The 14,739-nt window shown below is 46.0% G+C and overlaps 1 protein-coding gene across 4 annotated transcripts in view; it reads right to left on the bottom strand.

Annotated features, from left to right (window-relative positions):
* LOC140999111 (membrane-associated guanylate kinase, WW and PDZ domain-containing protein 3-like) overlaps nucleotides 1-14,739 on the bottom strand; it is a 53,542-nt gene that overhangs the window by 19,644 nt on the left and 19,159 nt on the right. For all 4 annotated transcript variants that reach the window (XM_073469370.1, XM_073469371.1, XM_073469372.1 and 1 more), the window contains 11 exons: nucleotides 14,491-14,728; nucleotides 13,162-13,278; nucleotides 9,625-9,744; nucleotides 8,056-8,229; nucleotides 7,734-7,932; nucleotides 7,369-7,436; nucleotides 6,670-6,837; nucleotides 3,370-3,539; nucleotides 3,183-3,282; nucleotides 2,311-2,482; nucleotides 771-1,407 (listed from right to left, as the gene is read on the bottom strand). In XM_073469370.1, the coding sequence (XP_073325471.1) occupies nucleotides 771-1,407; nucleotides 2,311-2,482; nucleotides 3,183-3,282; nucleotides 3,370-3,539; nucleotides 6,670-6,837; nucleotides 7,369-7,436; nucleotides 7,734-7,932; nucleotides 8,056-8,229; nucleotides 9,625-9,744; nucleotides 13,162-13,278; nucleotides 14,491-14,728 (2,163 nt within the window). The remainder of the gene's footprint in view (nucleotides 1-770; nucleotides 1,408-2,310; nucleotides 2,483-3,182; nucleotides 3,283-3,369; nucleotides 3,540-6,669; nucleotides 6,838-7,368; nucleotides 7,437-7,733; nucleotides 7,933-8,055; nucleotides 8,230-9,624; nucleotides 9,745-13,161; nucleotides 13,279-14,490; nucleotides 14,729-14,739) is intronic.

Genomic DNA, 14,739 nt, shown 5'->3' with positions numbered 1-14,739 from the left:
ATCCACAATGACTTTTTCTTTGGGGATCAACTGAGATCGAGCTCACAGTGCGACAGACTGACAAGAAACCCGTCCTCATGTCTCAACACCTCAGTATGTCTCAGACTGGGTCCTTGTCAGATCGTCCAACAGGGTCTGAAATCACCTTTATGAAGGTCTGACTGTCAATGTCTTACGTTACAGTCTGATAATCAACTACATCTGTCACGTTTCAACTTGTGCTGCCACAAACTGACACTTTTTACAAGGAAACAAACAACTTACTGTTTTCATTTAATGCTGAATTTACAAGAAGGAGACAATGATTCAGAATCTGTCAGAGACAGAGTTTCACTACGTTATAAAGTTTGTTTTAACTCAACAACTCTTAAAATCACCACATTTGTTAATGGAGTCTGGTGATGTTGTGTTACTGTGAGACACGTGCGTACACACTGCTAAGACAATGTGGTCACATGGGTCTCAGACCACCTCTGAATGTGGCTTGGGTCCATTCACACCTGTTCAGAGCCGTCCACCTGTGATTGGATCAGTCAGGTCTGAACAGGTTCTGATGCGTTCAGAGTCACATCATTGCAGTCGTCTCAAAACCTTTAAAACTCTCTGTGAGTCTGATCAGAAACGATAAGCGTCTCTGTGAAGTGTTGAAACCCACGTTGTTAAAAACATCACAGACATGCTTGTGATTGAAATTCTGGTTAGCCAATGAGAGTAGAGCATCAGATTCTGGAGATCAACTCTGATTGGTTGGATGTTGGCTGATCTCTCACCTGGGAGAAGCTGAGGCTCTGTACGTCTGCTCCGTTGATCTTCACTATAGCGTCCCCTGGCTGCAGCGAGGGGCAGTGCCGTCGATCCCAGACCCGCCTCACCACCGCCAGCTGACCTCCTTGCCCCCCCGCTGTCACACTAAACCCCAGCCCCCCGCTCTCGCTGCGCCCGAGGGCCACCGGTACGAGCTCCCCGCCAGGAGCTGACCCAGGCGACCCTGCAGCGAGGGGGAGCACCAGCCCTGGGTTTCCTCGGGAGGACGGAGAGGGCGCTTGGTGATTGGCTGGACACCCGTTAAAGCCGCAGGGCGGGACGTCTCTGGGTGGGGTCAGGGCGAGGGACGTCTGGGGCATCGGTGGGCGCTGCACAGGAGCACCAGGAGGTGTGGAGGAGGAGGTAGGGTTGTTAGCAGTGGTGGGGCTGGTGGAGTTCTGGAGGAGGCCCGTCTCTGGCTGAGAGAGGGGTAGTTTGGACAGAGTGTGGGAGGACGAGGAGGCGATGGGGAGTGTCGAGCAGGAGTTGGGGAGTGTGGACGTGGACAAGTCACTCTCTGAAGACTTGGAGCTCTGATGGTAGAGGAGGGAGGAGGAGGAGAGGGCGGGGAGAGTGCTGCTGTTGTAGCGAATCAGAGACGACCTGCGAAGAGGAAGAGGAGGAGGAGGAGGAGGACGAGGAGGAGAGGAGAGGAGAGACAGAAACAGATGTTTTATACTCAAACTGATCAGATTTGTTCAGAAACAGCTTGTCTTGTGCTTGTTGAAACAGTCAATTGGAGCTTAAAGGAGCAGTTCACTCAGTCATCTCCTCCTGATGATATAAAGTCAGGCTCAGCCATCATCTCCTCCTGATGATATAAAGTCAGGCTCAGTCATCATCTCCTCCTGATGATATAAAGTCAGGCTCAGCCATCATCTCCTCCTGATGATATAAAGTCAGGCTCAGCCATCATCTCCTCCTGATGATATAAAGTCAGGTGAAGTCTCGTAGTCCACAGAACATTTCTGGAGCTTCACAGTAAAACAGAGTTGCAGCGTTCTGCTGAACAGCTGAAGCAGCTGGAGATGATTTAAACATCAGATGTCTCCATGCAGCTCGTCTGCTGTGATCACAGAGATCAACCTGATCTGAGGAGACCAGATTTACAGCCTCTACCTGCACGAACGCTTTAAATTTAACAGCTACAGTGAAGATTTTAGCTTAAAAGCGTTTAAATAAAACCCTGAGTGAACAGACATAACTCACGACAAATATTTAGTAACCTGCTGCTTCACTGCTACTGACACATGTGACCTCATTAGACGTTAATGAGTATAATTAACAATAACAACAATATTTTGTCGTCATGTGAGAAAAACTGAACTGACTTCATTTATAAAAGTTGGATATCATCAATTATAGCAGATCAATCAGTCGTCCAATCAGCTGCCACGACAAACCGTCCTCGTCTCAGCTGTCAGTCTCTGATCAGTCATCTCACTTTCTTCACTTCACAGCTACTGTTGCTAACAATGCTAATGCTAACACTGAAGCTCCTCCCACCTTCGTGTTCCAGCGCTGGACGGGCCGCCGTCAGAGTCACTGTGATTGGCCGCTGTCCTCTCTGGAGGGGGTGGTGGACCCAGTGGGGGGTCAGAGGAGGTGGGCGTCGGCGGACCTGTTAGCCCGTTTGTCATTGGCTGAGCCATGTAGGAGGGCGGAGTTTGGCTCAGTACTGGGTGTCAGAGTGAAGGAGGGATTATTAGAGTCAACTAATGATTACAGATCAATTAATGATTAGCAGAGTGAATCTAATGTAATGAAAGAGACAGACTGACGGAGAGACAGACAGACAGAGAGACAGACAGACGGAGAGACAGACAGACAGACAGACAACAGGTGGACGGATGCAGAGATTATAATATATAATAACATGTGTTTGACATCAGACAGCAGCTGGTGTTGTTTCATCAATAAAGCCAGCATGTAGCTGATCGATCAGAGATGAATTTACACTCAACTAAAATATAAACTTTTGTTTTTGTTTTCATGAGCTGAAATAAAAGATCTAAAAACATTTCAGTTCACACAGAAGTCTTAAAATCTGTGTTAATGATGTTTTAACATTTTAACAAACTTGTGTCAGGAGAAAGACTCGGCACACCTTCATCAGGTTTGTCAGGTCTAAGTATCGAAACGTTTTTGTCATTAAACTTAATTGCAGGTGAAGTGGACAGTCCTCTCCTGAGCTCCCGCCTGTCTACAGGTGAGCAAACGCTGCACTCAACAAATTTGTGTTCAAAACTTGAGCGACGTAAGTCTTCTGTGTTCACAGAAAAAAGGAGCGACAGTCGGTTTCAGTTCAGTAACGACGTCTCTGTAATTGAATTTTCGTGGTTTAAAACTAAACTTAAACAGACGAGTCGTCTTCTGACCTGAGGTGCTGCCGTTGGCGTCCAGCGTTCGGCTGTAGGTGAGGTGTGTCAGGCCGCGGCTCACGTTGGGGGGGTTGGAGTTCTGACTGGGAGTCTGTGGCTGTTGGACAAGTCAACAACAAATGATCGTAATGAGAGTAATGAGAGTAAAAGTTGTAACACTACTAAGAAAACTAAACAGCCGCACCGTCTCCAGACTCTGTTTGGGACATCCATCAGGGTTGTAAAGCATCGGGTATCCTCTCCTCAGCACCACGTCCACACTCTGACCCATCGGCACCGACTTCAGCATCTCCACCACCTCTTTATGAGAGCGACCCAACACACAGCTGTCGTTGATGTAGACCAGGATGTCCGCTGGAGGACAGAGACCAGAAGACACGTCAGTCTACAGGTTAGAATATCTTATCTGACATGTTCATGGAGGGAGACGACCCGATCTGTGGTCCCTTCAGACCAACCCATAAGATCTTAGATGGAAGTTCAGACCTCATGTTGTCAGTGTGACGAGCCGCGAGCTTTTACAGCGTCTTACAAACGGACCTGTGAAGGAGCAGAAGGATGTTTATCTGCTGAGTTACATCTGAACCTGGTCCGACTCTGGAAACTTTCCTCAGTGTTCAGACAGAGTGGAGAGAAGCTCCGTGTCAAGTCTTTGACCTTTGAACCTTTAATGTCTAGTCGACTTTACATGAGAGGGAGCTAGTTAATGCACTGACCGAGTGTGTGCGTGTGTGTGTGTTCAGTTGTTTCCCTGCAGTCTCGTCTTGTCTGCAGATTCATGAAGCTGCAGGATCAACAAACATTTTTCATAAAACTATAAAAACACTGATGTTAGCAGAGTTTGATATGTTGTTATAATATAAAGTATATAGTTTTTAATACTTTTATTTTTTCTGTAACTTTTCCTCAGACCTGATTTATTTCTGGTCTTTTCTCTGCTGCTGAAACTCTGCTCTCTCTCTCTCTGTGTGTGTGTGTGTGTGTGTGTGTGTGTGTGTGTGATACATTCCTGACTATTTATCCTCAGTGCATGTGAGCAGGTCTGACAGTGTGGGAGAGAAAGGAGGCTGTGTGTGTCGGACAGATTAAAGAGAGAGATAGATAGAGAGAGAGAGAGAGAGAGAGAGAGAGAGAGAGTGAGTGAGTGAGTGAGTGAGTGAGTGAGTGAGTGAGTGAGTGAGTGAGTGAGTGAGTGAGTGAGTGAGTGTGTGTGTGTGTGTGTGTGTGTGTGTGTGTGTGTGTGTGTGTGTGTGTGTGTGTGTGGATTAGTTGTAGATCATGAGATTGTGTCCCTGAGGAAAATAAAGACCTGAGAACCAAACAGCATCATAATCCTGCACCGAGAGAGAGAGAGCGAGAGAGAGAGAGAGAGAGAGAGAGCGAGCGAGCATGTATTTAAACCTGTTTTATAACCATCACATATATACTATATACACATATATACATATATAGTATATTCAATTCAATTCAATTCAATTCAAAGGAGCTTTATTGGCATGAAAGTTTAACAACAATGTTGCCAAAGCATCAAAACACAACTCGTCCAAACACTCGGACAGAACACAACAAATAACAACATGAACACCAACACAATATAGTATATATATACTATATACACATATATACATATATAGTATATATGTGTACTTAGAACAGTAACAATACTTTAATAGTAGAACTTCCTCTTTCACAGCAGACATGACTGATCTGAAGTGAATGTTCCTAATATTTAACTTTTTTATTATTTGTAGTTTTTAGTTTAAGTTTTAGCCTTCAAAGTACTTTTACCTCCAAGTACTTCAGTACATGTATTTAGTGTAGACTTGTTGTGTTGTCACATTAAACTGCAGGTCACAGTTTAACACTTCATGTTTGTCTGAACACAAACTCTCAGTCCTGCTGTGTGTTTAGCTCTGTTAGCTGTTAGCTCAATAGAGACGAGTGTGTAGAGACGAGTGTGTGAAGACGAGTGTGTAGAGATCAGTGTGTAGAGACGAGTGTGTAGAGACGAGTGTGTAGAGACGAGTGTGTGGAGGTCAGTGTGTAGAGACGAGTGTGTGGAGGTCAGTGTGTAGAGACGAGTGTGTGGAGGTCAGTGTGTGGAGACGAGTGTGTGGAGACGAGTGTGTAGAGACGAGTGTGTGGAGACGAGTGTGTAGAGACGAGTGTGTAGAGTCGAGTGTGTGGAGACGAGTGTGTAGAGATCAGTGTGTAGAGTCGAGTGTGTGGAGACGAGTGTGTGGAGACGAGTGTGTAGAGACGAGTGTGTAGAGACGAGTGTGTAGAGACGAGTGTGTAGAGACGAGTGTGTAGAGTCGAGTGTGTGGAGACGAGTGTGTAGAGATCAGTGTGTAGAGTCGAGTGTGTGGAGACGAGTGTGTAGAGACGAGTGTGTAGAGACGAGTGTGTAGAGTCGAGTGTGTGGAGACGAGTGTGTAGAGTCGAGTGTGTAGAGACGAGTGTGTAGAGACGAGTGTGTGGAGACGAGTGTGTAGAGACGAGTGTGTGGAGACGAGTGTGTAGAGACGAGTGTGTGGAGACGAGTGTGTAGAGTCGAGTGTGTGGAGACGAGTGTGTAGAGATCAGTGTGTAGAGTCGAGTGTGTAGAGACGAGTGTGTAGAGTCGAGTGTGTAGAGACGAGTGTGTAGAGACGAGTGTGTGGAGACGAGTGTGTGGAGACGAGTGTGTGGAGACGAGTGTGTGGAGTCGAGTGTGTGGAGACGAGTGTGTAGAGTCGAGTGTGTGGAGACGAGTGTGTAGAGACGAGTGTGTAGAGACGAGTGTGTAGAGTCGAGTGTGTGGAGACGAGTGTGTAGAGTCGAGTGTGTGGAGACGAGTGTGTGGAGACGAGTGTGTGGAGACGAGTGTGTGGAGACGAGTGTGTGGAGACGAGTGTGTAGAGACGAGTGTGTGGAGACGAGTGTGTAGAGACGAGTGTGTGGAGACGAGTGTGTGGAGTCGAGTGTGTGGAGACGAGTGTGTAGAGATCAGTGTGTAGAGTCGAGTGTGTAGAGACGAGTGTGTAGAGTCGAGTGTGTAGAGACGAGTGTGTAGAGACGAGTGTGTGGAGACGAGTGTGTGGAGACGAGTGTGTAGAGACGAGTGTGTGGAGACGAGTGTGTGGAGACGAGTGTGTCAGCAGGACGACTGGATGAGGAGAAGTCAGACCTGAAGGAGGAAACGACGTCAGCAGGGAGGTATGAGTGTGATAAGGTTTCACTCCCATGTGGATGAGAAAACATTCTGTACAGTAAGAATGATGTAATGGTACATGAAGGATGACATGATGGGGTCAAAGTTCATCACTGAGTTTTTGTTGGGAGGAACCTGAAAGGAGATCAGGTTTCAGTATAAATGAGACGTTTCTCCACATTTGACAACTTTCAAACTTTTGCTCCCTGTAGTGGTGATAACCTGTACAAACTCTGTTGGACCAATGGATTGGTAGTGTCAACAGTAGTAGCATCAGAACCGGTTCAGTACCTGTGTTTAGTGCTGGCGGTCCTCCAGGTGTGACGCTGTACACCTGGAGAAACTCACGGGGTCGACTTCCTCCCACGATGTTGAAGCCGAAACCTCGAGGACCTTTAGACAGCCGAGTGTGGATGGAGTAACCCTTCAGCTGACTGGGCTGCTCCGTGAACTCTGGGACTGAGACAGGGGACAGACGTGAGGTCAATGACAGGACAGAGGACAGGTGAGGACACATTATTATAAATGATCAGATATTTTTAATGTAAAGTCTTTGGCTGTTAACTGAGTGAAGCATTAAACATTGAAGTTGTTTCTCAGTTAAATAACTGTGATGTCACTTAAAGCTGCAGCAGAGCTAACAGGATGTCACAGTGAGGCTGTGCTGCCCCCTGCTGGCTGTCCCATAACAGGAAGTTACAACAAAAAAACATCCAGAAAAATCAATAATATATCGCTGAAATATTCAACATAAATTTCATCAGAATCACAATTTAATATCCATCTATTGATTTTAACTTTTCATCTCAAAAAACTAATAATAAGGTATCAATCAATCAATCAATCAATCAATCAATCAATCAATCAATCAGTCAATCAATCAATCAATCAATCAATCAATCAATCAATCAATCAGTCAGTCAATCAATCAATCAATCAGTCAATCAATCAATCAATCAATCAATCAATCAATCAATCAGTCAGACTTACGTTCTGTACAGGGAGTCGTCTCTTTCTGAGTTCGAGGATCCAGCCAGCTGGTCGTCTTTGAGTTATGACTGAAAGAGAGACGCCATCATCATCATCGTCATCGTCATCAATCTTAATACAACCATGGTTACAATGAATTCTGGGTAATGTAGTAACAGTAGAAGTCATCAGGACGTGCTGTGGCAGATAACGAGGCCTTTTCAAAGTCTGTACCAGACTCCATTGAAGAAACATTAAATTTAAGGCTTTAACTTCATCAGTGTCCACATCTCACCTCAGTATATAACCAGTGTTACCAAAATGAAACAAAAATCTGATTATTGATGTTTTTAATGAATCAATCAATCATCAGTATTATAACTTACTCGATGTAGTACGGCTCTCCTGAATCACTGAAGGCCAGCTCCCAGTTTTCAGGCAGTGGACCTCCTCCTCCTCCTCCTCCTCCTCTACCGACTCCTCTTCCTCCTCCTTGTCCATTCTCTGCTCCTTCCCGACTCCCTACTGCAGACTCCCATGATTGGCTGAGAGGCAGGATGGTGGGCGGAGCTCCAGCTGAACCCGCTGACAGAGAGTTTGTTGTTTGTTGTTAAATTGTAATTAATTCACTCATTGACGTCACACGTGAGCATTTAAACTTTACATCTTTATTTGTGTGTGTGTGTGTGTGTGTGTGTGTGTGTGTACCTGACAGTCCACTGTCCTCCTCACTGTTGTCTCCTTCCTCTACAGCTTTCTCCAGGTTACTCAGAGATTTGCTCCTCGTCCTGAAGTTCCTCAGCAGGTTTCGGTGTTCCTGGTACGTGATTGGTGGACTTTCTGGGCCGATGTGTACTGGGCGGGGCGTCCCGTAGTAGTTCCCTGTGATTCAGGTACAAATGAACGAGTCACACAGTTAATCATTGTTGTCTTTTCCTTAAATGTTGGTGATCAAATAAAACAGAACTGAAACTAAAAGTAATAAAAAACTAAATCATTTTAAAGGTTTTGAACTGTAAAATGTTTAGGCTCATTTTTTACTCATTTACAGGATTTGAGCATCATCTCTTTTACTTTTACTATTTACAAGTGAATTCAGTTTCTATTTCAGTCTCAATAATCCCATCAGATTAATACTGCAGGCCGAGAGAGAGACACAGAGTGGGTTAAAGAGAGAGAGAGAGAGATGTAGGACAGAGTGAGGCAGGTTTGCTGTTTGAAGGATTAGAGACAGAAAATCCTCTTTTCCTCCAAAACACTGTTAAAAACTTCAGCCTGGAGCTGAACAGCCTCAGTCAGGGCGTGAAAACACAGCAACACATCCTGCTCAGGGATGTAGAGCGATGATGTAGAGCGATGATGTAGAGCGATGATGTAGAGCGATGATGTAGACTGATGATGTAGAGCGATGATGTAGAGCGATGATGTAGAGCAATGATGTAGAGCGATGATGTAGAGCGATGATGTAGAGCGATGTAGATGGATCGGATGTTGTTTGGTTTTGATTTTGGATGGAGATACAAATACAGGCCGGGTGGAACAACAGGGGGATAAACTAAACATGAAGTACTTTTTAATCTATTTTATTAAATATTCTTATATTGTTATGTGATTTATGTAAAAGGCGTTAAGACTCTGCACCTCACACTGAGAAGTTAGAAATATTTCATCTTCTAAAATCTGCTAGAGAAACGAGTAAAAACGACGCCAAGGCCGCTGTTTAGGAAAACAATGCTGGGGAGGTGTTTCTTGTGACGCTGCTCGGTGTGGTCGCCGGCTTACTGTAGTAAACATCTTATTAGTGATGCATCAATTAGAAACAGCTGCAGGTGTGATCAATAATCAAATCAAAGTACTATATTTAAATACTTATCAGACAGAGAATTAGAAATGAAGGCCCGGCGCTCTCTGCTGCTGAGGTCAATAAAGGCCCCGGCTGCTATTTGAGAACGTAACTCTGAATTCTTCCTGTTGAGCTGTTTCCTTTTTAATATAATAACAGTTTTTGTTTGATGTTCTATTGATTTGTGAGCTTTGATTATTAATTTGAGGACACAAAGTGTGGGAACTAGTTGTAGAGCTTCTGTGTAGAGCTGATGACGTCACACTTCATCTCACTGTCAACATATATTCCACCATCTTACACTGTCAGTATTCATCACAGTAACAAATGTTGACACCACAGTGAAAACCATGTAGGAGGATGTGAATGTGTCATAATAATAACAATAATAAAGGGACAGTCTGTGTTGTTGTGGGTGTGTTTGTTTGTCGGACCTTTGAACTTGCCGCTCTCCAGCAGAGCTCCAGACTCCTCCAGAGAGAAAAACTCCTCGATGGACACAAAGTTGTAGTCCACACCTGAAATCTCTCCGTCCCGAGGCTGCCGGGTCGTACCTGCAGGGAGGACACCGTGATGTCATCACAGAGGGACAGGGCTGTCGTCCTATCAGAGACTCCGACATACAGAATGTAAATACATCAAAGTCCTGTCTGTAGTGAGAGCATAGAGAGGTCTCACTCTGTCTGTTTTTGTTGAGACCAAAATGTAAAATATTCCACCCTTCTCTCTCTGTGTGTGTGTGTGTGTGTGTGTGTCTCCAGTATATTTCCCCTGCTGATAACTAAACTCACCCTTCTCTCAACTTTTCCGCTCAGTGACCTACAATACTACACACACACACACACACACACACACACACACACACACACACAGTTTAAATATAGCTAACACATGTTCAGTCCACTTCCTGTAATCATTAACTCGTTCGTCAACACTCCAACACTTTATGTAAATTCAGAGGACAGAGATCTGATGGTCCGTTCACACGGTGCTGATTAACCCTGTCACCACCACAGAACTGTACGCCTCAGTGACCAGAGCTTTTAAATCTGAACTCTTTGGTGACTCGCTGTTTTACATCACCTGAGTGTGGCGATGCACATTAACTGTGTTTGTGTAATTACTCTCACTGCCAGAAGGGGGAGACAGAAGTTCCACTCTGCAGGTTTAACAGCTCAGATTGAACTTTAACCTTCAATTGATGTTTTATTTCCTGTTCTGACCCTGTCATTACAATCCAACATGATGTTACCTCGTACTATAATAAGGTGTGAGTGTGAGTGTGTGTGTGTGTATTGAACTGCTAGCGGTTAGCATTCAGCCATATTACCCCCCGAGGGATTTCTCGCACGTTATCGCGATAACTGCATACATCCCCCCATCGGCCGACGCTGCTGCAGCCTGTGAGACCTTACACACTGTTGTATCACAGCTTCAGACATCGCACCCACAGTCCCTCCTCCTCATCTCCGGTGACTTTAATCATGCTTCCCTGTCTTCCACCCTCCCCACCTTCACCCAGTATGTGAAATGCCACACCAGAGACAATAAAACTTTGGATCTAATGTATGTGAACACCAAGGACGCATACACCTCTTCACCCCTCTCCCCACTGGGCCGTTCTGATCACAACCTGGTTCATCTGTCCCCTGCATACATACCTTTGGTGAACAAACAACCACCCACCAAAAATTATGTAAGGAGCTGGTCTGAGGAGACCAGTATTGCACTGAGGGACTGTTTCGACACCACTGACTGGGATGTGTTGTGTGAACCTCACGGGGATGACATCGACAGCCTGACAACCTGCATCACGGACTACATAAATTTCTGCGTGGATAACACTGCCTACCAGGAAGGTACGGTGTTTCCCCAACAATAAACCTTGGGTGACCCCAGAGCTAAAAGCCCTGCTTAAAGAGAAGAAGAGGGTTTTTAAATCTGGGGACAAGGAGGAGCTGAGGAGAGTGCAGAGGGAGCTGAGATGGGGGATAAGGAGAGGCAAAGACAGCTACAGGAGGAAGCTGGAGAAGCGCCTCACAGGGAGCAACGCCAGAGAGGTTTGGAGAGGCCTGAAAACCATCTCTGGCCACACAAAGGACAGCAGGAGGGGCCCTGAATCTGGAGACCAGGACTGGGCAAATGAGTTGAATCTGTTTTTTAACAGATTCGACTGTGCCTCTTCTCCCTCCCCCACTCACCAGAGCTCAGACCTTACTGTGCTGTCACACCGCCCCCCCGCCTCTCCCTCCAGTACACCTCTGACACCCCCACACCACGCCACCCCCCTCCACACCTGCCTGAATGATCCACACACCCCACCCCCGACCCATCTCAACAGGAATCACTCCAGGGTCCCACCTACACCCCCAGCCTCCTCATAACAGCAGACCAAGTGAGGAAAGCGCTGAGGAGGACCAAGGCGAGGAAGGCTACTGGCCCTGATGGCATCAACTCCAGACTGCTGAAGGAGTGTGCAGATCAGCTCTGTGGAGTTCTCCTGCACATCTTCAACCTGAGCCTCAGTCTGGAGAGAGTTCCTCTCCTGTGGAAAACATTGTGCGTGGTTCCTGTCCCAAAGACTGCGCACCTCAGGGAGCCCAGCCACTTCAGGCCAGTGGCTTTGACCTCGCACCTCATGAAATCCATGGAGAGGATCGTTCTCACCCACCTTCGACACCTGGTGAACAGTGAGATGGACCCCCTGCAGTTTGCTTATCGACCTGGCATTGGTGTGGATGACGCTGTCATCTACCTGCTGCACAGGTCACTTTCACACCTGGAGAGCACTGTGAGAGTCATGTTTTTTGACTTCTCCAGTGCTTTCAACACAATCCAACCATCACTGCTCAGGGGGAAGCTGGAAGGAGCTGGAGCCGACTGCCACCTGGCTGCATGGACCACCGACTACCTCACAAACAGACCGCAGTATGTGAGGCTCCGTGACTGTGTGTCTGACGTGGTAGTCTGCAGCACGGGAGCTCCACAGGGTACAGTGCTCTCTCCCTCCCTCTTCACACTCTGCACATCAGACTTCAGTTACAACACGGACAGCTGCCACCTCCAGGAGTTTTCCGACGATACAGCCATCGTTGCATGTGTGGCAGAGGGGAACGATCTGGAGTACAGGAAGGTCATCACCAACTTTGTCGCCTGGTGTGAACCGAACCACCTGAGCATCAACGCCAGCAAGACAAAGGAGGTGGTGATCGATTTCAGGAGGAAGGCTCCTCAAACCGCACCGGTGAACATCCAGGGTTTGGACATTGAGATCGTAGAGGAGTACAAATACCTGGGTGTTCACATAAACAATAAACTGGACTGGACACACAACACAGATGTCCTGTACAAGAAGGGCCAAAGTCATCTCCATCTGTTGAGGAGACTGAGGTCCTTTGGTGTGTGCAGGTCACTGCTAAAAACTTTTTATGACTCTGTGGTAGCATCAGTGATCTTCTACGCTGTGGTCTGCTGGGGCTGTGGAAGCTCAGTGAGGGACAGAAAGGGACTAAATAAGCTGGTCAAAAGGGCTGGCTCAGTCTTGGACTGTCCTCTGAACGCTACCGCAGGTCCTTCATTCCGTCTGCAGTCAGACTGTTCAACACCAACAACTCTTAACGTAGCACCATAAGCACCTACTTATCTTGCACTACTTACCACTTCTACCTCCGCCAATTTGTGCAATTACCGTGTGCAATAATACCTTGTTAATAGCTTTTTTTATTTTAATTTTATTTTTCTACACATTTATATTTTCTGTCTCTTATTTAAATCCTTTTTAGTATTTAAGTCTACTTGTTTTATGTCCCCTGTACGTATTGGATGTCTGTCTACCTGCTGCTGTAACAAGTAAATTTCCCCGATGTGGGATAAATAAAAGTCTAAAGTGTGTGTGTGTGTGTGTGTGTGTGTGTGTGTGTGTGTGTGTGTGTGTGTGTGTGTGTGTGTGTGTGTGTACAGGTGTGTCTTACAGGGGACAGCTCGCAGGTACAGGTTCTCTCTGATGAGCTGCTGCAGCTGACTGTCCATGGAGCCCGGAGTGAAACACTTACTGAGGTACAACCTGAGGTCCTTACAGAGGGATGAACCTGACAGACACACACACAGAGGATATGATGTCAGTCTGTTTAACTGATCCAACCACTGAACCAGTAACACAACATCACCAGACTCCCTTAACAAATGTAGTGATTTTCAGAGTTGTTGAGTTAAAACAAACTTTATAACGCTGTGAAACTCTGTCTCTGACAGATTCTGACTTATTTGTTCCTTCTTGTGAATTCAGCAAATGTTCTACAAGAACTTCTTTCTGTCTTTGAGTAGAAACATGGACATGTGGTCACTGCTGGACAGGTGAGGCTGAGACAGAGATGCACTTTCTCCTACAATGTAAAGCATTCAACGAAAGCAGGAACATTTATTTTAACAAGTTCAACTCAACCTTCAACCTGAGACACACACACGCACATGCACACGCACACGCACACGCACACGCACACACTGTATATACTGTATATATAATTAATGTAAATCAATCTTGGTGTTGTGTTTGTGTTGTTATTTGTTGTGTTCTGTCCGAGTGTTTGGACGAGTTGTGTTTTGATGCTTTGGCAACATTGTTGTTAAACTTTCATGCCAATAAAGCTCCTTTGAATTGAATTGAATTGGAGTCTGTTTGTCCCAGTGATGGACGGGTTTGTTTCATATAGAGCAGGAAGTGTCCTCGTCTGTCCTCGTCTGTCCTCGTCTGGCTCTAATGAAAGCCTGGATGTATTGAGGAGATCTTGGTGCTGTGTTCAAGGATGACGCCCCGTTCGTTCTTATAAAGTTGAGCACACATGTTAAACAGTGTCTGTAGAGCACAGAGCTCATTGAGCATGCTCAGTACAGACTTCCTGTAATTAGAACCAAATTAAAGAATTCTTTACAGGAAGTTCGGTCATCAAAATAAAATTCCAGGTCTGCAACTAATAATTATTTAAAATTCACCTGCTGATTATTTTCTCGAACAATCGATTTGCTGATTAATCCATAAATATCTGACAATAGTTAAAAATGTGCGTTATGATTTCACAGAGACTCGTTTGATCTGAAACATAAAGATGAAACTGTCTGACACTAATCAATAATCAGAACAGTTTGATTAGTTCATTGTCTATCCATCAGTTAACAGATGAATAGTTTGAGCTGTGTTAGCTCGTCTGTGTCTTCATGAAATATGTAAACACACAAACTTTGTGACTGAAAATAAATAAAACAAAATAAACATCAACACGAGAGTGTCGTCGCCGCCCGCTGACCTGGTGAGACCGTCTTGATTCTGATTGGATGAGGACAGGAGTTGAGGACTCCTCTGACATCACCGAGGGTCATCCCTAACACGGGCGTGCCCCCGATCTCTAAGATGATGTCGCCCACTGTGGCCCCGCCCCCATGGGCTACCGTGACGAACGGGAACTCGCCGTAGTCGGCCCCGCCCCCGATGGCCAGACCGAGCTCTCCGGAGGCGCCGCCCAGCGGGACGAAGCTCTCCTGGACCTGCAGACGCA

Source organism: Pagrus major, chromosome 7 (genome assembly GCF_040436345.1).
Source record: "Pagrus major chromosome 7, Pma_NU_1.0".
NCBI classification, from domain to species: Eukaryota; Metazoa; Chordata; class Actinopteri; order Spariformes; family Sparidae; genus Pagrus; species Pagrus major.
This window is presented reverse-complemented; position numbering and strand designations above follow the sequence as displayed.